General features: G+C 36.6%; 1 protein-coding gene across 3 annotated transcripts in view; it reads right to left on the bottom strand.

Annotated features, from left to right (window-relative positions):
- Window positions 1-21,831, bottom strand: part of RB1CC1 (RB1-inducible coiled-coil 1) — a 95,399-nt gene that overhangs the window by 8,008 nt on the left and 65,560 nt on the right. For 2 of the 3 annotated variants that reach the window (XM_011937602.1, XM_011937604.1), the window contains 7 exons: window positions 17,915-18,080; window positions 14,919-15,027; window positions 14,566-14,806; window positions 11,115-11,169; window positions 9,781-9,828; window positions 5,409-5,467; window positions 2,994-3,130 (listed from right to left, as the gene is read on the bottom strand). In XM_011937602.1, the coding sequence (XP_011792992.1) occupies window positions 2,994-3,130; window positions 5,409-5,467; window positions 9,781-9,828; window positions 11,115-11,169; window positions 14,566-14,806; window positions 14,919-15,027; window positions 17,915-18,080 (815 nt within the window). The remainder of the gene's footprint in view (window positions 1-2,993; window positions 3,131-5,408; window positions 5,468-9,780; window positions 9,829-11,114; window positions 11,170-14,565; window positions 14,807-14,918; window positions 15,028-17,914; window positions 18,081-21,831) is intronic. The other variant, XM_011937603.1, reaches the window with a different exon arrangement.

The following is a 21,831-nucleotide window of genomic DNA, read 5'->3' as shown; positions in this document are numbered from 1 at the left end:
CCCGCACTCCCCAGTGAGATGACCCCAGTACCTCCGTTGAAAATGCAGAAATCACTGGTCTTCTGTGTCGCTCGTGCCGGGAGTTGGAGACTGGAGCTGTTCCTATTCGGCCATCTTGCTCCGCCCTCCCCTTTCCCATTTCTTTAAGCAAACAAAATGTATAGGTTCAAAGCAAAACACTCTGAGGGGCAGTATTTTTAATACGAGTTCTCAAAGGCAGTAACTGAACAGCTCTCACATCTGTACGGCACAGTGCTGGGCAAAACAGTGTGTATACAGCTGGTGCTCAATAAATAACTAATAAGGGTTAAGAACCAAAAAAGTCTAGAAGGGCAGTACTTGTGTGAATGAAGGAAAGTTGAAAAATGTGAGAGAAGACAGGATAAACCTAGTCCTTATAAAGCCAAAATGTGACAAGTCAAGTGATATCCATTCTCTTTTAAAATTCATCAGAAAAGAAGCTGTCATATTAAAGTTGACTTCAAAAGTATTCAGGCAATAAACTGCAGATGCCTTTCAACTTATCATAAGGTTATGTCCAGATTAAACCCATCCCATATTGAAAATACCTAAGTTGAAATGCATTTAAAACTTCTAATCTACCGTACACCATAGCTTAGCCTAGTCTCAGAACATTTACATTAGCCTACAGTTGGGCAAAATCATCTAACAAAAAGCATATTTTAAAATGTTGAATGTCTCATGTAATTTATTGAATACTAAAATTGAAAAACAGAATGGTTGTATGGCTACTGAAAGTAGGGTTTCTATGAATGTGTATCACTTTCGCACCATGGTAAATTAAAAAAATCTTAAGTAGAACTACCATAAGTTGGGAATTGTCTATATTTTGTTTAGGGTAAAGCCTTTGAAAGAAGGCATATGAATTTTTATTCCATAAAAATAATTTGGGAAGATATACATGAAAGACATCCCAAATAAAAAAATCAGAAATGAACCTGAAGAATACGATCACATGACAGAAACATAAAAGCTCTTGGACAATAGAGTGTGGTGAATTCTCTGAAGAGTAAACTAACACTTCACAGCCAATTACTAAGATCCAAAAAGAACCATCTAAACTAAATGCTTGTATGACACTGGAAGAGTAAGGAGCTCCACTCTCAAAAGGCATAAAAACACTCTGGTAATCCACACTCTTCCAAGGCAACAACACAGTAGGGTAGCAGGACCCCATCTGGCATTCCTCAAAGGAAAAAAGGAAGGTGGGGTTATTCATGGTTAAGTAAGACTGTTAAATAAATTCTTTTTTGCAGTACTTGTGAAAACCTTTAAAATGGCAGTGTGCATTTTAAAAAATGTTTTTTAATATTTCCTAGATTTAAACACTGAACTCTAAGAAAATGAACATGGAAATATTGAAAGGTAATAGGCTAAGATGTAACTTATCATCATGCAGTTCTGGGGGAAAAAAGTGTGCACATATTTGTGTATATTTATATATTAGATACATACACATAAAGAGATACTGTAAGTGGGGTAAAATGTTAACAGGTGAATCTGGGTCAAGAAATATGGGGTTTTTTTGTACTATATAATCTTTGCAACACTGTGTAAGTTTAAAAATCATATTCAAATAAAAAGTTTAAACAACTGAAAAACAAAAAAAAAACCAAAAAACAAAAGAAATATCAGGTTCATTATTTTCAAGGTAAAAAGTACTAAGTAAAAATAGTAAGTTATAAGCTATCTTCTCATTTTTCACGGTTACATGATTACTGTTTCATGGATACTCTAAACAGCCAACCACAAATAGCCATGATGGAGCTGTCATGGGAAAGCGGCCTAGTTCAAGACTAGGAATTTGTCCAGCCTGGTCAACAAAGCGAGACCCTGTCTCTACAAACAGAACAAAAACTGGGCACAGTGGTGGTGCACATCTATAGTCCCTAGTCCCAGCTACTCAGGAGACTGAGGCAGGAAGATTGCTTGGGCCCAAGAGTTCAAGTACCAGTGACCAATGATCATGCCACTGCACTCCAGCCTGGGTGACAGAGCAAAAACTCATCTTAAAGAAAAAAAAGGCCGGGTGCGGTGGCTCAAGCCTGTAATCTCAGCACTTTGGGAGCCCAAGGCAGGCAGATCACGAGGTCAGGAGTTTGAGACCAGCCTAGCCAACATGGTGAAAACCCGTCTCTACTAAAAATACAAAAATTAGCTAGGCGTGGTGGCGCATGCCTGTAATTCCAGCTACTCGGGAAGCTGAGGAAGAAGAGCTGCTTGAACCTGGGAGGCAGAGGTTGCAGTGAGCTGAGATTGTGCCACTGCACTCCAGCGTAGAAAACAGAGCAAGACTCTGTCTCGAAAAAAATTATCTATCTATCTATCTATCTATCTGACTTTGTTTGCGAGTCAGTCCAATTAGATTAGGAACATCAATCTAAATGGACTTACTTTGTTTTAGTGTTACAAATAATTCTACTTAGGCTAAGTATACCAGGATATCTACTCTGTTCTTTTTTAGTATTTTAAAAATCAAATAGATAATAGACATCGTTACTTAGTATATTTTAACAAAGCTTATTTCCTTTTTAAAAAAATAAGAGTATAGAACAGCATAATGATAAGGTAGGAAGACAGGACGATACAGGATAGACATTTTATAGTTTAAGAAAACTTTTGTTTTGCCAAAAAATAAGGCTTTTATATAAACAAATAAGCATACATTAATCTTGAATAGTCTGTACATGAGAATTTTGACAATATAATTATGCAACTGCTAGGGTATGAGATGTCCGAATCACTGCAGATTCTGATCAACTGGTCCCTTGCATAAGCTACACTCCTTAACTCTGAATTGTAAATGGAATCCATGAAAATAATCTAGATAATGTAGATTTTATTAAAAAGCAGATTAAACAGGGTTCCCTCTTAGTGACTTAATTCTTATATAATTAAACAGGGAAAAAAATCTTTAGTTATATAATTTCCTCCATTCCAGGTTTATATTTCAGTCATGGAATGACACTTACCACCCTCACCTGGTTTGAGATCCAGGGCAGGTAGAGACTCTGAATGTAGAAAATATAAAGTAGGACTAACAGTAAATAACACATAATTGTCATGGCGTTCGTCTAGGATGATGAGTACCAAATCTCCCACCTGAAAACTGAATAAAGAAATGCAATTTTATTGACTTAGAGTTACTTCAATCTCCCTATTCTGAAAACTTAATTATACATGCTACAATGCTCAACTACATATTAAGATATTAATGCAAATATTAAATTTCACATTTAAATGATATTCTTTCTGTATTCTGCCCAGGTCCTAAAGGGACTGCTGGTCATGCACAGATATTCAAAGGATGATGTCAGGGTCTGTCAAAGACCAAACATTTCTTTAATAAAGTTTCCTTGATCTAATGTTAAAAAACTGGATGAAAAGCAGAAAAAGCACCCATTATAGTTTATCCAGTCACAGGAAGATTTTTTCTACTAATCTTTCATTTCACACCAAAGATTTAGAGAGACATCTCATATACACTCACAGTGTCAAAGAAAAATTAGATCTTGTCTTCAAGCGCAGTGCTCTTCAATTTACAAGAAAAAGCAATTGAGCTAGGTCCATAAGTGCTTAACTAGGTCTAAACAAGTCAACAGATATCACTATTTTGGGGTATAAGCCCGAAAGAAGACAGGGAAAGAGAGAAGTGGGTACAACCAATTACATGCTTAAGTGGTGTTTGTCTCTTTACAGCCTTTTTTAGAACTGTTGTTCAAAACATCAAAAGACCTTGAAAATCAATCTCGCATTTTTCAGTTGTCAAGATCATTTAAGTTGGTAGATCCTATACCTAATAAATCATCAAAATCAGCTGGAGAAACTTTTAATGTCTTTTATTTATTAAGTTACCCTATAAATACTTATTGACTACCTAACAACCATGTGGCAGGTACTGTTTTGGCTAAACACCAAAAGCTAATACCTTAAAATGGGGAGTTGAGAGATGAGGCCTCTATATGAGGCAGTATCTTTGGAGTTCCTCCCTCTCTCTAGTCTCTGAAAGACCATTAATGAACTGCCCACTGACATGACATACAGCTGTTAAAGACAGATGCCACCAAGCCCTTTCAAATCACTGAGAGAAGATGAAACTTTAATGAGACATGAAAAGTCAGAATCACAGATATCTGACAATCAAAAATGTGGTCAACAAATTTAGAAATTTAGAAACAAAATACAAGAAGTTAAATAAAGGGTCTTAACTTTCACAACCTTCCTGTCAGGAATAACTCACTATTCATGAGTTGCTAACAATGCTTTTATTATTCCAGAGCTCCACCTTAAATAACCAAAGCTAAAGAAAAATTGTAACTATGGGGTAATACAGTTCAGGAAAATTATTAAACAATTCAAATGATAAATTCTGTAAATCAAAAATTAAATTTGAAGCCCCCCCAAACCAACCATCTGAATGAACTTCCTCCTCTAGGCCAGTGCCCATAATATATAATTTAACCTGAAAGACTGGTTCAGGCCATGACAAGAGGCAGGGGTTAGACTTGCCTCATCATGTCCTCTTCCCTTTTAGAATTCAGGAAAAGTCAACAAGAATTTAACATTAACAGGAGGTTAAGCGTGATAAGAAACATTTACAAACTATTATCTGTCAAGCCTGCTACCTGGAGGCTTCATCTGCATGATAAAACTTTGGTCTCCACAACTTCTTATCTTAACCTAGACATTCCTTTCAACTAACTGCCAATCAGAAAACTTTTAAATCTACCTGTATCTTGGAAGCTACCCTCCCACCATTCACTTGTCCCACTTTTGTGGACCAAACCAACTTGTATCTTCAATGTCTCATGTTTCCCTAAAATGTATGAAACCAAGCTTCCCCCTCACCACCATCCTGCCGCACATGTTCTCAGGGGCTCCTGAGGGCTGTGTCACAGGCCATGGTCACTCATATTTGACTCAGAATAAATCTCTTCAAATATTTTAGAGTTTGATTCTTTTCATTGACAATTTCAGTTTATTATGAATTTGTAGAATATTAATAAAATGAAATCTAAAAACTAAAAATAGGGAAACATTGCAACTTAAAAACAAATCAAAACTCTCCAATATAGATTAACAAGACTAAGGAGATAAATGAGATTTAAAAGAGGTAGCACATGCTGAAAAGTTAACTGGAGGAAAAGGCTTCAAGGATATGTATGTGAATCATCATGCTATAATAGGAAAGTTTTGGTAATCTAAACGTTTCCAGAATAACAATTTAGAAAAATCCTGCTTTCCAATAAAAAACTTTTACTACTACTGAGTGCAAAACACTCAGCTCAATGAACCTGGACCTGAATTACTCTCACTGAAATATATTTTCATTAACAATTCGGTGAATGCTTTCCACAGAAAAATACCCACAAAACTAAAGTACTTACTCTCTAATAGCTATCTTTTCAGAATGCCTTGAAGATACTGAAGACATGCTCTGAGACATCTAAAAAAAAAAAAAAAAGTTTATGAACTTACACAATTTGAGTACCACATGTATTCTTACCGCAAAAATTTCACCTGCTGTTACATACATTCAAGTCTGTGTCCAGCTTTAAAGAGCCCAAACTAATAATAGTTATTATGTTCATTAACAATTCCTTTACTTCAACAATTAGCAAATTTGGTTAGATTAAAAACTGATTTTAGAATCACATTTTATTTACATTACATATTTAACCTTAAAAATAAAACAGAGAAAAGGACAAGTTTTTCAAGAAGGCTTTGAAAATTCTAACACATTAGTTTCAAAATCTTTCCTTTTGGAAAAACAAAAATGTTGGAAACAAGTGCTCAGCACAGCCAAAAGAAACGAACACTTGGAAAATTTCTCGGCAAAGCAACTTTACTTCTGCAGAAGGGTGCTGCTCGCAGCCGTCATGGTTGCAAGAGAACACCAAACAAAGGAAGGAAGGGGTTTTTATCTCTAATGCAGTTTGTTTCTGTGTCCTACTGTCTGGGGTTGGACCACACAAACTAAACTGATCCCAGTTGGCTTAGACCTAAACTTTTTCCAAATAGGATTTGTTGAGAAAAGGAGAAGGCAGCGGGGAGAAGTGGATGGGGTTGATTTACAATCTTACAACTTACGAACAGGAAGTTGAGTCTTTGAAGAGGAACTTAGTTGTCCCAACATACAAAAACAAACAAACAAACAAAAAAACCCAAAAGATTTAAAATCTCCAGCCTGAGCAAAATGGTGAAAACCCGTCACTACCATAAATACAAAAAATTAGCTGGGCGTAATGGCAAGTGCCCATGGTCCCAGCTATTCGGAAGTCTGAGGTGGGAAGATAACCTGAGCCTGGGAGGCAGAGGTTAGAGTTATAATGCAGCAAGCAAAGACCACCTGGTGACCATGAGGAATTTAGAAGTAATTAAACTTTCCTAGCATGTGGATACAGGTCTTTTTCAAAAATGTTGTAAGTAACTAGAATTTCTACACATCTCCAGAATGCATGCATGCCAAAACTCACTGAGCAACCCTTGCTGACACTGTGACACAAAAATGTCTACAAATGTAATCATTTATCATGACCCACATGGCCAATACTGGTCCCACCTTAAGATCCCACCTTAAGGTCCACATATGCTTGTAGGGAAAACTCACCACAGCGCTCAGTCCTCTCTTGCTGAGGTGCCCCACTACACTCTTCAGCAGCATTCGCTCTAATAAAACTTTCCTTTTTCAAACCTATACTGTTGTCGGTAAATTCTTCTTACCAACCCAGAGTCAACCACTTTGCAATGCCAGCGCTCTGACACCTTGCCTAGCAAACAATACTACTCTGGTTAAACTGGGGTAGGAGCATAAAGTTCTGAAGGCTGAGAACAAATCTCTTTTCTCATCTTCAATGCAACTTCTGAGATGTCTCAGTTTAAAAAAACTTGTGAACAATCACGAAACAATGAAAGTGATAGCCACCCATTTCCTCTACTAATGATGAGCACAATGAAATGGTAGCTGATAAGCTACCCGATAACCTATAGCCATACAGCTTATCAGGTATATGGTAGCTGATAAGCTATAGCCATAGCTCAGCTGGGACTGTTCTGCTCTTCAAAGAAGCTTCAATCCATTTATCCACACCATCTCATAAGACCTGGAGCATGGAAACCAAGGTCTTTGAAGCTTGAAAGGGTGGTAAAAACATCTATTTTTCCCAAGCAAAGTGAGCACAATGCATGGTTGCACAAACCAAGGACAGATAAGGATTTTTTTGTTTATTAAGTCAAATTTTGATGCTCTGAATTTCCTCCATTTCCCTTTGAACACTACCTGGTACAATGCAGGGTTCTCAATAGGTGTTTTAAAAAAGAGAAATAAAACAACAAATAATAACTAGGAAGGCCTAAAATTGCATAGTAACTTACTAAAATTATCCAAATGGTCTATATCCTGCCAGTGAAGACTGACCATCATTTTTAAGACCATAATTCAACTTTAATTTTTTAAAAGCTTCAGTTTTTTATATATTATAAATGAAGACAATGGAAGAAAAAAATTTGTGAATATAGTGAGTCTATGTGAAAGTGTGATTTACATTTGGACACCTTTCTGAATGTGACTGTAATGCTCTCTGGGTCTGAAAGAATTTATTCTGTGAAAAGAAAACAAATCTTGGAAACCAAAAATGGGAAAAGGGGAGGTCAAGCTGGGAACTACATCAGGCAAACCTGCCTCCCATTTTATTCCTAAAATAAGATAGCTACAAAGACCTCACAATTTGCCCACAAGAAAATTTCTTGTGGACAAAGAACAGACAGAACTTGAAGTCATCCCTCTGTTCCTCTGCTCACGTGAAACAAATGCATATCTGACTGTTTTCTCAGCCCTGCTGTTTCACTAAGTCAGACTAAAGCATAAGTGACAATTCCTCTACTCTCCTCTGACATGTAAATTATGTATTCAGTGAAAGGCTAATTACGGTTTCAAAATAATGCAACCATTTGTCTCTTATCTACCTATGACCTGTAAGCCCTCTCCCCAGCTTTGAGTTGTCCCACCTTTCCAGACAGAACATCTTACACATACTGGTTGATATCTCATGTCTCCCTAAAATGTATAAAACCAAGCTGTGATGTGTCCTGACCACCCTGGGCACTACAAGGTATTTTTATTTTTTAAATAAACTAAATTCTAAAAAGTATTTCAAAACTTTTCAAAAGTACTGAACAGAAGCCTTAAACTGTTCCTACTACCTTGTAAACTGTAGTTATCAGAATTTGAAAAAATAAAGTTATTGCTTTATTAAAACACATAATTTGCTGTAAAATGGGCTGTTCAAATAACTGGTTAAATTCACAGGTTAAAGCCAAGGCAATTTGGCTGGGTGCAGCAAAATTCCAGGCAATTCCAATTAGCCTGGAATCCCAGCACTTGGGGAGGCTGAGGCAGGCAGATCACTTAAGCTCAGTAGTTCGAGCCCAGCCTGGACAAGATGGTGAAACCCCATCTCTATAAAAACAAAAAAACAAAACCTAAAACCAAACCGAAAGAAAAATTAGCCAGGTGCGGTGGCACTCGCCTATACTCCCAGCTACTTGCTGAGCTAAGGCAGAAGGATTGCTTGAGCCAAAGAGGTTGAGGCTGCAGTGAGCCAAGACTACACCACCACACTTCAGCCTGGGCAACAGAAAGAGACCTTGCCTCAATTTTTTTTTTTATTAAAAACAAAACAAAACAATAAAAACCAGGGCAATTTACAGTACCATATGGGATCTCTTGCCTTTCAGGCACTTTTTTTTTTTTTTTTTTTGAGACGGAGTCTTGCTGTCACCCAGGCTGGAGTACAGTGGCCGGATCTCAGCTCACTGCAAGCTCTGCCTCCCGGGTTCACGCCATTCTCCTGCCTCAGCCTCCCGAGTAGCTGGGACTACAGGCGCCGGCCACCACGCCCGGCTAGTTTTTGTATTTTTTAGTAGAGACGGGGTTTCACCGTGTTAGCCAGGTTGGTCTCGATCTCCTGACCTCGTGATCTGCCCGTCTCGGCCTCCCAAAGTGCTGGGATTACAGGCTTGAGCCACCGCGCCCGGCCTTCAGGCACTTTCACTTAAAAATAAGATTCATGAAAAGGGCTGGGCGCAGAGGCTCACAGCTATAAATCGCAGCACTTTGGGAGTCCAAGGCGGGCAGATCACTTGAGGCCAGGGGTTTGAGACCAGCCTGTCCAAAATGGAGAAATCCTGTCTCTACTAATTATGCAAAAATTAGCCGGGTGAGATGGTGCACACTTGTAATCCCAGCTACTTGAGAGACTAACGCACAAAAATCGCTTGAACCCAGGAGGTGGAGGTTGCAGTGAGTCGAGATCGCACCCACTCCAGCCTAAGCAAGACTCTATCTTAAAAAAAAAAAAAAATTCATGAAAAGATAGAATGTATTAAAATTATGCACACTTGTAAGTAAATATATTAATCTTCAAAAGGCTTATGAAGCATAGCTCAAAACTGATTTTGATGATTCTTTTAAAAATAATCTTAGGTGCTTCAACTGGTCAGATTTAAAGTCGTAAATTCGCCAAGACATTATTTAATTTCACACTAAGAAAAAAGTCCGAATCTATAGTCAGGAGATAACTCTGGCCTGACTTCAGCATTCTGAAAATCAATAGGATTCAATGACCAACATGGACCAACAAACCTACTATAGATAAGTCAATCAAAGCATACATCCTCTGATGGAATATCTTCATAATGAAATATAATGCAAATCATTTAAAAATGTTAAGACCAATTTACCAAGAAGAAAAATCTTACCAGTCTTTGATTTAACCGTTTATTTTCTTCTTCTTTCAATTGCAATGTCTGAAGGTAGAAAAAAAAGAGAGACCTGTGGTTTATCCTTGTACCTATTCAAATGAATCTAAACAGTGATTGTCAAAAAGTTTTCATCAGACAAAAATGTTTGGTTCAGGCATGAAAAGTTCATGGGGATATTATTTTCGATGAATCCTTTCCAACTGTTTTCATTATCTATTGGCTTAAATGAGAACCAGAGCAATTTTAGATACATTTACCAAGGACTGTCAAACAATACGCATTAGAAACACCTGTGAAATACATAAATATGTAGTAAAATCTGAGATCTATCCCCAGAGACTTTGTTAACTAAGTCATGCCTAAGAGAATACATCTGGCATCTGTAACATACATCTCAGGTTAGACTGAGGTAGGAAATCACATAACCCTTTAATAATAGAAAACATGCCATATTCAAATGAAGTTGTACAATTCTGAATTTGGATTTTTATCAATTACACTTGTAAAGAAAAAAAGGCATTATTGGAAATCTTATACGCCTAAAGAATGAAAAGTAATCTATGAACAAGTATCTGCCAAATGTGTACCAATTTGATCTTATAGTACCCTTAATAAAGGAAACCATTTATTATCAGTTTTTCCTTGTCCATTGCAATTCTTTTTTTTTTTTTTTTTTTTTTTTAGACGGAGTCTTGCTCTGTCGCCCAGGCTGGAGTGCAGTGGCCGGATCTCAGCTCACTGCAACCTCCACCTCCCGGGTTCACGCCATTCTCCTGCCTCAGCCTCCCGAGTAGCTGGGACTACAGGCGCCGGCCACCTCGCCCGGCTAATTTTTTGTATTTTTAGTAGAGACGGGGTTTCACCGTGTTAGCCAGGATGGTCTCGATCTCCTGACCTCGTGATCCGCCCGTCTCGGCCTCCCAAAGTGCTGGGATTACAGGCTTGAGCCACCGCGCCCGGCCCGCAATTCTTTATTTAAAACATAACTCCCTTCATTACTTATTTTTTATTTAAAACATAACTCCCTTCATTACTTATTTTTGTTTTTGCCCATTTCTAAAAAGTATTTAAGACTTTGTTTCTGAAACAGATGTTTAAAATGGCTATTTACGTTATTTTGCTGAATTTTGAACTATTAGATAAAACTATTACTTTACACACGTATTTAATAAAAACTAACAACTTTTTCCTCTCATACAGACTTCATTCATTGGGAAATTACAACAAAGGGGAGGGTTGAAATACTGCCAACTGTTTAGCTAGTAGTTTCTTTAACTGTATCCAAAAGTGAACATATTAAACATGGTACTTCAAGAAGATAATTTACTTACTCGTTCTAACAGTATTATCCGCTGTTTTTCTTCAGACAACATATGAATATTTTCTCTAAAAGTGAGAGAACTGAGTTTCAGTTTGAAATTCTAAACTTTACATTCTTTAAGATTTTAGAAATTAAAATATTAATACAGATCACTTTAATAATTTAAGGGTTTTCATAAATTTTCAAAAGCAGCTTATTTCAGTTAGCATGTAATTTCAATGTTGTATATTCTCTGTAGCAGACCTAGATCTACAAACCCTTTGAAATAATAAGTAAAATTCTGTGTATGCATTTATCTAGAGATATCTTTAAATTTCTTATTTTTCCCAGGTATTAAGAATCACTCTTCTTCCTACTTGTGATTGAATCCATGTTACTGATAAAGGCGTAGTTCTTGAGTGGCTAAAGACTTCAGTAGATTTACTAAGTGGATGCTATGTACTCACTAGTTACTATCCCAGGTGTGAATTTGTCCATTACACTAAAACATCCAAAAACAAACTAGAAAATTTTTAAAAATGCTGTAACATTAGAAAAAACAATTATTATTTAGGTTTTAAAATTCATCTACAGGTATAATCCCCCAATTATATTTTAAGCAACTTGATGCAAGGCAGGTATTCTGTCTTCTTCAACATGCTAATTCTTTAGGAAGAGGTTTTGCCTAATATAAAGGTCATACAGATCGACTTCTGTAAGAGTTTTATAATTTTAGCTTTTACACTTACGTCTATGATCTATTTAGGTCAACTTGTATATATGGTGAGGAAAGGGTCCAACTTCATCCTTTTGCATCACGATATCCAGCTATGCTTTCCCTGCACCATTTGCTGAAAAGGCGACTTCCTTCATGGAGCTGCCTCAGCATCCTTAACCATAATGCAAGGGTTCAACTGACCATGAATACAAGGGCTTATTTTGGACTCTCAATTCTATTCCACTGATATATGTCAGGCTAGCACTACAGTGTCTTATTACCTTCGCTTACAAATTTTAAAATTAGTCAAACAGTGTGAGACTTTATTTTTCAAGACTGTTTTGGCTATTTTGGGACTCTTGCAATTCCGTATGAATTTTAGGATCAGCTTGCCCTTTTCTGCAACAAACACAGTTCAGATTACGGTAACAATTGTGTTGAATTTGCAGATCAATTTGGGACGGGCTACCATCTCAAGGAGATTAAGTCTTCCAGTCAGTAAACACAGGATGCCCTTCTGTCTTAACTTTTTTCCACAATGTTTTGTAATTTGTACAAGTCTTGAACTTCTTTTGTTAAATCTATTCCTAAGTATTTTTACCTTTTTGATGCCATCAGAAAAGAAACTGTCTTTTAAATCTCATTTTTGGATGATTCATTGCTAGTATAAAGAATGACAATTTTTTTTTAAGAGACAGGGTCTTGTTATGTCGTCCCTGTTCACAAACTCCTAGGCTCGAGGGATCCTGCTGCCTCAGCCTCCTGAGTAGCTGGGACTACAGGTGTGCACCACCACAGCCAGTGCCAACTTGTTTTTGCACACTGAACCAGTAACCTCCAATATTACTGAACTAGTTTATTAATTACAGTATTTTTTTTAGAGGAGTCCTTAGGATTTTCTAAATAAAAGATAAGGCTATGTATGCAAATAGAGTGTTTTATTTCTTGCTTACCAATCTAGATGCTTTTTTTTTTTTTTTTTTGAGACAGAGTCTTGTTCTGTCGCCCAGGATGGAGTGCAGGGGCACAATCTGCAACCTCCGCCTCCCAGGTTCAATCAATTCTCCTGTTTCAGCCTCCCAAGTAGCTAGGATTACAGGTGCCCATCACCATCCCCAGCTAATTCTTTTATTTTTAGTAGAGACCAGGTTTCACCATGTTGGCCAGGCTGATCTTGAACTCCTGACCTCAGGTGATCTGCCTATCTCAGCCTCCCAAAGTGCTGGGATTACAGGCATGAGCCACTGCAACTGGCCAATGCCTTTAATTTCTTTTTCTTGCTTAAGTGCCTTTGATAGAACTTCAAAGTACAATGCTGAGCAGCAGTGGCAAGAGCAGACCATCTTCATCTTGATTTTAGGGGAAAAGCATCTCACATCATTGAGTATGATGTTAATTGTGGGTTCTCACGGATGCCTTTTAATAGGCTGAGGAAGTCAATTCCAAGTTTGTTGAGTGTTTTTATGATGAAAGGCTGCTGGGTTTTGTCAAAAGCTTTTTCTTCATCTATTGAGATAATCATGTGTTTTTCTGTCCATTCATTCTACTGATACAGCATATGACATAAATTGACTTTCAGATGTTAAACCAACCTTGCATTTCTGAAATAAAGCCAATTGGAATTGAACTCCTGAGGTCAGGAGTTCAAGACCAGCCTGTCCAACATAGTGAAACCCCACCTCTACTAAAAATACAAAAATTAGCCAGGTATGGTGGCGGGTGCCTGTAATCCCAGCTATCTACGCGGGACGCTGAGGCAGGAGAATCGCTTGAACCTGGGTGGTGGAGGTTGCAGTGAGCCAAGATTGTGTCACTGCACTCCACCTGGGGGACAAGAGTGAGACTTCGTCTCAAAAAAAAAAAAAATGATAATAATAATTTAATGCCCAAAGCAACTATCTTGATGGAAAAATAAGGGAAGATGACTTGCTCAAGTTCCCAAGCAGATGCCAGACTCAGAATTTGAACCTGGATCTGTTTGAACGAAGGGACCATGGTGATTCTAAGATATCTTTTGGTAATCACTTGTTCGAATTACTTTATCTCACATGGGGGTGTAGTGTTCACTGACCCACTGGGCATAATTCTTTGTGTGGCATAATGATCTGGACTTTTTGCTCTTGGAATCTCAGTTCCCATATCTGAAATTCCAGAGGTGCAACTAGAAATGCAAACTCTACTTGCAAGGTCCTTTGGAGAGGAGCCCTTTCTCCTCCCAGTTCTGTCTCTCCCACAGATATAGTTGTAAGCACAATTTTAGTGGTCTTTCACTATATTCAACGGAGAACTGTTAAGAAAGTTCTAAATTCCAGTAAGCTCTGCCAGGATTTCAATGTAATTCAGTAAACATTTGCTATATATGAATAAACAATAATAATAAAAAAAACCATTCCCTTCCTTTCCTCACCAAAATGAATATATTCATTACTACAATAACCCCTTTATAGGTAATGGACCACAAAATGTCAACATTCCTTGTAAATAAGAATGGCTCAACACTACTGCCATGATCCTTACCTTGGCAATATAGGATAATTCTGGTGCACATACTATGTATAGTATGAGAGTTCCCCAAAATAATTCATTCGGTAATGTTTTCTTACATTTACAGTTTAAAGAATTAAAATAGCACAACTTTCGGATATACGGGCTGTGGACAACCAGTAATGCTAAAAATATTTCCTCTCTTCAGAGCTTTATAACTTACGGAATTGCACTATTGCTTTAAAAGCCTTAAATAACCGTTGAAAACAGCCATACTTACTGTACAGACATCATGCTTGTCTCCATTGCTGAATCCACTCTTCCTTCATCTGCTGTTTCCACAGCGGATCTATCTGATTCACCTGGGAGTTCGGGTGCACAAGCTCCATAAAGTTCTGGGGCTGTAGCTACATATGGTGAAGGAACAAAACTGCTACTACGCAACTTACTGACTTCTTCTTCAAGCTTTTTCTTTTCCTCAAGCAAACGAGCTCGATCTTCAGAAAGTGACTCTATCAAATCTGAAAGACCCCCAAATTGAAAAAAAGTATTATGTAATGAAAAAAACCATTTTGCATGAATGTATCTTTTTCACTTTTAAAAATTTAAAAAATAGTACAAAATAGTACAAACCTTTATCTCGTTCTTGTTGCTGCATTGTACTTTTCAACTTATCACTAAGATCGTTTATTATGTTTTCTTTTCTCATTTTCTCTCTTGTTAAAACAGTGTTAAAATTGGTCTGGAACAAGATAATAATAATTATTTAAATCTATCTACATGTACTTAGCAGCTAGGACTTAGAAAATAAATTTGCAAATATTCTTTTCTGTGGCACATTTGTACATGGAGATGACAGGGTGTGATTTGTGAAATGTTTTTAAAATGAAAATGCAACATACTGTGGGCAAAGGTTCTACTTTCTTGGTTCCAATTTAAGTCTCTTGAAAGCAAATCCTATTTTCTTATTACTGTCCATGTATTTACTGTCAGAGATTTTGAAATTTTGAAGAATTAGAAGAACCAATAATTTAGAGTGCCGTTAGACACTTAACTTTTTTCCTGGAGTAATCATCCTGCCTCTGAAACCTTTCTTCTGTCTTTAGCATTTGATCACCACCCTAACAATTTTAGATATGACTCTATCTTCCTTATTTCTCTTATTTGGATATCTGCCATGGTCAATGGAATGCTGATGTATATTGGCTAGACTTGTTACTCCCCCACTTTTATAAACTCTACTACGAAGCTCACATACCCAACTGCCTGCATGGATCTCATGAGACAATCTAGCAATTTTAACTGTACAGTTTCTTTAATAAAGATGACGGAATTTGTTTAAAAATTTTGCTTAGGCTGGACTTGGTGGCTCATGCCTGTAATCTCAGCACTTTCGGAGACCGAGGTGGGAGGACTGCTCGAGCCCAGGAGTTTGAGACCAGCCTGAGCAACATAGCAAGATTGAGTCTCTACAAAAAATTTAAAAATTATCCGGGCGTGGTGGCACATGCTAGTAGTCCCAGCTATTGGGGAGACCAAGGTGGGAGGATGTTTGAGCCCAGGAGTTTCAGGTTACAGTGAGCCATGATTGCACGACTGAATTCCAGCCTGAATGACAGAGTGAGACCCTGTCTCTTAAGAGGCAAAAAAAAAAAAAAAAATTTACTTACAAGATTTCTGAGCTTCTTGAAATGTAAAAGCAATGGATGAATGATGAAATGATCTAAATTGACTCTTCTCATCTGCCCAGTATTTCTAATTCCAAAATTTTAAGAGCTCTATGGTCCTTGGATCAATGAATAAGGCTAACAATGCTGGCAATAGGGAGATTTAGGAAAAGTAACACAGTATTTTTAATAAAACTTTAATAAATTCATTAAATATTGAATTAAATACAATTTCTAGCCACAAAGCATACAGGAAGATCTCTCAAAAAGAAACATTTACGATATGGCTTTGTATTAAGCCATCTCTATGTATTTTATTTATATATAGAAAATAAACACTTATATAATATTAAACCATTATGTTTATTTTCAAGATCTTTGCCATTTCTGTAATTTGAATTTTTAGGAAGATTATCACAACTTGTAACTGGCATATGAAAAAAGAGGGCTAGTTAAGAACTAATTAGTTCCAACTCAGAAATCACCTATACAGAGTTAGGTACAAATCACCTTAAATAAATACAACTTAATATACACATCATGGAAAATTGGAAGGTACCTTAGAAGTCATTTCTCCCGCTCTTATTTTATAAATATTAAAAGAGGTATTAAAACATGAAGAACTAAGTTAGATAGCTGTCAATACTATACTTTTGGTTTCAGTTAAATCACTCTTAATTTTAGAAATTGTACACGTGTTTATAAAAGAACACAGAGACAACGCAACACAGAGAGATGAATATGCAGAATGAATCATACAGAAGAATCTATAAATCCAGATTCTTAAAGAGAGAGGTTACTAATGACCTCTTTATTGCTAATTCTTACTTAAAACTTGGCTATGTCTCCTCCCTGAACACTTAACTTTCCTTGGTTTCCCTTAAGCCACACACTTTTTTTTCTGGTTGCGCTTTCTCATTCTCTTTTCCCAGGCTCTTCTTTCTTTCCCTAGGCCTTAAAAATCTAAAATTGTTATGAGGTTTGAACTATATTTTCTTTCCATTCTCTGATTTACATTTTTTCAAATTCTACAAAGACACTAAGTACAACATTTTAGGAAAAGGAAAAATACCACATAATATTACATGTGTACAACAACCATAACATGCAGTTTCAGAAATGTATCCCTCAAAATGTATCACGCAAACTGCAGTATTTTCTCTGGCCTGAATCCTACCAGTAGCTACCAAATTGCTCTTCCAGCTGACTGCTTTGCAGTTCTCCAATCTTTCTCCATGTTCCAGTGGGTGATCTTCATTAAGTATAAATCTAATTATGCCATTGTATTTAGTTGCTGTCCAGTACTTTAGGTAAAGTACAAGCTCTCTAACAAGGCATCTGGTTTTTGATCTAGCCCCAACATACTTCACAAGCACTACCTCTTACTATAGACCAACAACAATAAGTACATTAACAAAATTCAACAATATTCCATCTTAATATACTACCAGCCTATCAGAAGGATAAGAATTACAGAAAGTGTAGGATATTTATGTTGATCTGAATGTAATTTGGGATAACAAAGTTTAGAGAATTTGAAGCTTAGAGAAAAAATAAAAATCATTTTTTAAATTAAAAAAATCATTTCATAGAAAACGAATCTTAGTTCTAAAGAGATTAAATGATCTATCCAAGATCACATAGGTAGTGAAGAAACCAGGAACAAAATTCACATTCCCTCGCATCTAATTCGAAGACTATCTCATTTTGAAGCACCTGGTATTGTCATGTGACATATTAACATGAAAAATATTATTTTCCAGATGAGTAAAAAAACTAAAAAATAAAACATTCTTAAAAATACACGCTTTTGTCATGAGGAAATTTATTAACAGGATCAATGTAAGGAAAATCACATCTAAGATATAAGAAACCCTCAGCTACATAAAGAAATTGTATTTGTTAATTTACGTCTACCTTCTTTAGTTCTCAAATAAATGAAATGGGAAAAGAGATACAGACCTGTTGTTCTGCAATCAAAGATGTTCGAACATTTTGCATTTCTTCATTCTTTCTTTTTTCTTGCTCTTCAAGTTGTTCTAGAAACTTAGCTTTTTCTTCCTGAAGCTTTTCTTGAAGTTCAGCAACTAAGCTTGAAGAATCTTCTCTGGTAGAGTCAATGGCAGGACTTACAAATTAAATATAGCATTAAATTAAAACAAAAACTACAGACACACAAATGTACCAAATATCATATTTATGAAATTTATCTTCCTTAAGCCTAATAATGTAGCATGAAAGATATCTGTGTGAACTCTCTCTTTGAATCTAAAAAGGGAAATACGTAAAAGTTTAATACAGATTAGATGGTGACACTAACAAGGTTTACTGATTTTTATCAGTATATCAGATACATTCAAGATAATTTGCTTGTATCAACATACATAAAAATCAAGAGGCTGCTCTGCCCATGGAGTAGCTATTCTTTTATTCTTTGGTCAAGCTCTGTGGCTCACACCTGCAATCCTAGCACTTTGGGAGGCCCAGGTGGGAGGATCCACTTGAGCCCAAGAGTTTGAGATCAGCCTGGGCAGCAAAGTGAAACCCTAACTCTTAAACTAAAAAAAAAAAAAAAAAAAAAAATCAAGAGCCGAGCACAGTGGTGCATGCTGAGGTAGGAGAACTGCTTGAGAACAGACGTTCAAATCCTGCCTGGGCAACATAAGGAAAAAGTATTTTCTGGTAAGGGACTATACACGTAGGAGATAGGTAAACTCAACTTCAAATGTCAGTTTTGCTATTCCTATACATGAAATTTACACAATAACTTAGGAAAAAAGAAACACCTAAAGATTGCATATGTTGAAATGCTTTCATTTCCATAAAACAGGCTTTGATTCATTTTGGTAGCAAGTAGGCAACACAAAGCTAAAACTGAAACAAATCTACTTATTCCTGAACTCACACTCATTTCCTGAAGACTTGCTAACCTCTCAGGGGTTGCTGACAAAGTGCTAGAGATGAGAATAGGACAATGTAAAGAAATGAACAAACACTGGTTAGTGATTATTTTAACTTATAATTAATAACTCAATAAATTCTAATTATAACTTCTAAGTATTAATCTTATCTACTTTCAACTTAATAATCCTTAGCATTAAAAAAAGGTTTCTTCAAGAAGATGAAAAATCCCATTAGTATTAAAATATGCTGCTAAGCCTCAAGAAGTTGCTGTTATTAAAAACTACTTTAACAGGTCAATTTTTAGGCTTAAATGTCCCTCTATTTGTTTTTAAATGATATGTTAATGTTTTTGAAATCAGGGTGTGTTCTGCAATTAATATGGGCATGTATTTAAAATGTTCACTCTACACATATCTTATGTAATTTCCTAATCTAATTATATGATAGAAATACACTATTTATATCAACAATCATACAAAAAAATTATTGGACTCTTTTTATTCACGCTTCCAAATTTACTGATAAAAATCCAATAACTTAAACTTGCTGCTCAGATAACCTTTCCTCCAAAGAGATAGCTTTAAACAGCCAAATGCAGAATATGCAGTTTGAAACATAGTATCTCTATCAAAGTCTGAGACTCCTTCTTTAGTTCCCAGAAAGGCTGGAATAGGAATCCCCTATTTCATAATATAATTAATTAAAGGACAAGATATATATTCCATAATATAATTAATTAAGACGAAGGATTTACTTTTAAAGTTTCTCCTTTGGGGCTGGAGAGGGGGATGTGCAAGTTTAAACTATTCCATGGCTGGAAAACTGACATACTACATAAATCAAAGTCTTACTAAGGAACAAAAACGGACTCAGACTACTAACAATGAAGTGCTTGGGATAAAAATAGGTATAGGCAGAGTTTACAAATAATCCTGTTTGGCCAGTGTCTTCCTTGAAGAAATCTCCACAATTCTAAGGTAAGCTCAAACTTTTAGGAGTAAAAAACAAGGCCAGGTTTTAAGGAGGAAATCAAGAGAGCACTGAGGTTGGAGAAGTGAAGGACAGATAGTGAACACTAAAGGTTATGAATTTCATTGCAAGTACCATATAAGTCATTGAAACGTTTGGTCTAGAGAATGATACGGTGTGAATCTAGGTTTTGAAAAGATTATTGTGAGAAAGGGTATTAGTAAGAAATGGGGCACAGTAAAGAAGCCTGAAGGAGAGCTTTCAACATGATAAAAGATCCTAGAATTGTATTACAAAAAGTGTGGTTCAAATTGTGCAAGTGAGGGAGGGGAGGTCATGCACAGCCAGTACTTATAATTTCTAGGTGTCCTGCATCTTTGGATTGCCTGGGGTACTCAATTTCAGGGTCAGTGCTGTGCTGGGATAATACAGGGACAAGAGGACACAGTTCCAGGTACACAAACAGATATAGATATCACTGACACTCTGTAAACACCATATCATCCCCAAAACCGGAATGAGAACACTAGGTGATTAGCATAGGGTATCTCATTTACTGACTCACAAAGTAAAAGCAAAAAATGGACAGGTTATGACATGAAAAATAACCATTATCCTGTACTGAAGACAGGTTTCTTATGGCTGTATTAATCCGGCCAAAGTACATACTATGCCGTATTGTTTGAAGCTCCCATTAGAAAATGTTCCAAGTGACTATCTGCCACACAACTTTTATTGTACATTACCCTAGGATCTGAAATGGCCCTGCTATCAGAGGAATTAACCCTAGCAATGAAAGGCTAACAGCTAAAATAGGTTTTGCGTTTTAACTAGCATCATTGCCTTTCTTTGGGGAGCAAGAAGCTGTGTAGAGGGGAGGGAGGTCATGAAGAAAAGGTTACAGTGTATCACAGTTTAGTTAGAAAAATATAGTAGTCCCCCTTTACCCACAGGGAATGTTCCAAGACCCCCAGTGGATGCCTGAAACCGCAGAGAGTAGCAAACCCTGTATTTTTTCCCAATATATGCACTGTGGTCCTAACATTTGCAGTTTGAGGTGTGATGGCAAAAAGAGAATGAATTGTCTCCTTCTGTACAGTTTCACAGATAGACTGGGTCTTACTGTAGATCTTTGCAGTCTCAGCATTTTTTTTTCTTACTAAATCAAGAACTTTCATCTTTTCACTTAAACGAAGCACTTCAAGGCTTCTTTTTGGCATACCCAAATTGTCAGCATCATTACTCTTGTGCTTTGGAGGCATTAAATAAAGGTTACTTGAACACAGGGACTGCCATACTGATAACCCAGATGGCTAACAAATAACTAATGTGTGGAGACTGCCCAGTGTGGATACACTGGACAAATCATGCTTCTCAAAACGGTATCCAATTTAAAACTCAGGAATTGTTTATTTCATTTAATACTTTCGAACCATGGCGTAAGTGAAACCATGAAGAGCGAAATCACATAAAATGAAACTAGAGAAGAGGGAATGACTGTATTTAATCTAACAACACTACCACAGAAACCTAAGAAATTCATCAATAAAGGTTGTCCACCTAAAAGAAACTTGCATAATCCTGTCTTTGCATTATCTGAATACTTTAAATAGGCCTGGACATTGAAACTCAAGGAAGCAGATACATTTGTTATCAGCTGGGAACTTTAATATCACGGAAACTTGAAAAAAAGCATCTCTAAAGGTTGACAGTTTTTCCCACCATTAAAATGTCAGTTCTAGCGCAAAGGACTGTATTATATCCAAATATTTCTATCAATTATAAAATTTACATTGAACATAAACTTGATTGTCTTGATGCTTGAACTCTTAACACTGACTAAATTAAAATGCGGCCTAGTAAACAGTTAGTTCACTGTTTTTTCCAAAAAAAAAAATCTTCTATCACTTGAACCCTGGAGGCAGAGGTGGCAGTGAGCCGAGTTTGCGACACTGCACTCCAACCTGGGCGACAAGAGCGAGACTCCGTCTCAAAAAAATAATAAA

The sequence above is a fragment of the Colobus angolensis genome, unplaced genomic scaffold (genome assembly GCF_000951035.1).
Source record: "Colobus angolensis palliatus isolate OR3802 unplaced genomic scaffold, Cang.pa_1.0 Scaffold166, whole genome shotgun sequence".
Lineage (NCBI taxonomy): Eukaryota > Metazoa > Chordata > Mammalia > Primates > Cercopithecidae > Colobus > Colobus angolensis.
Note: the sequence above shows the minus strand (reverse complement) of the source record. Positions and strands in the feature narration are given on the sequence as shown.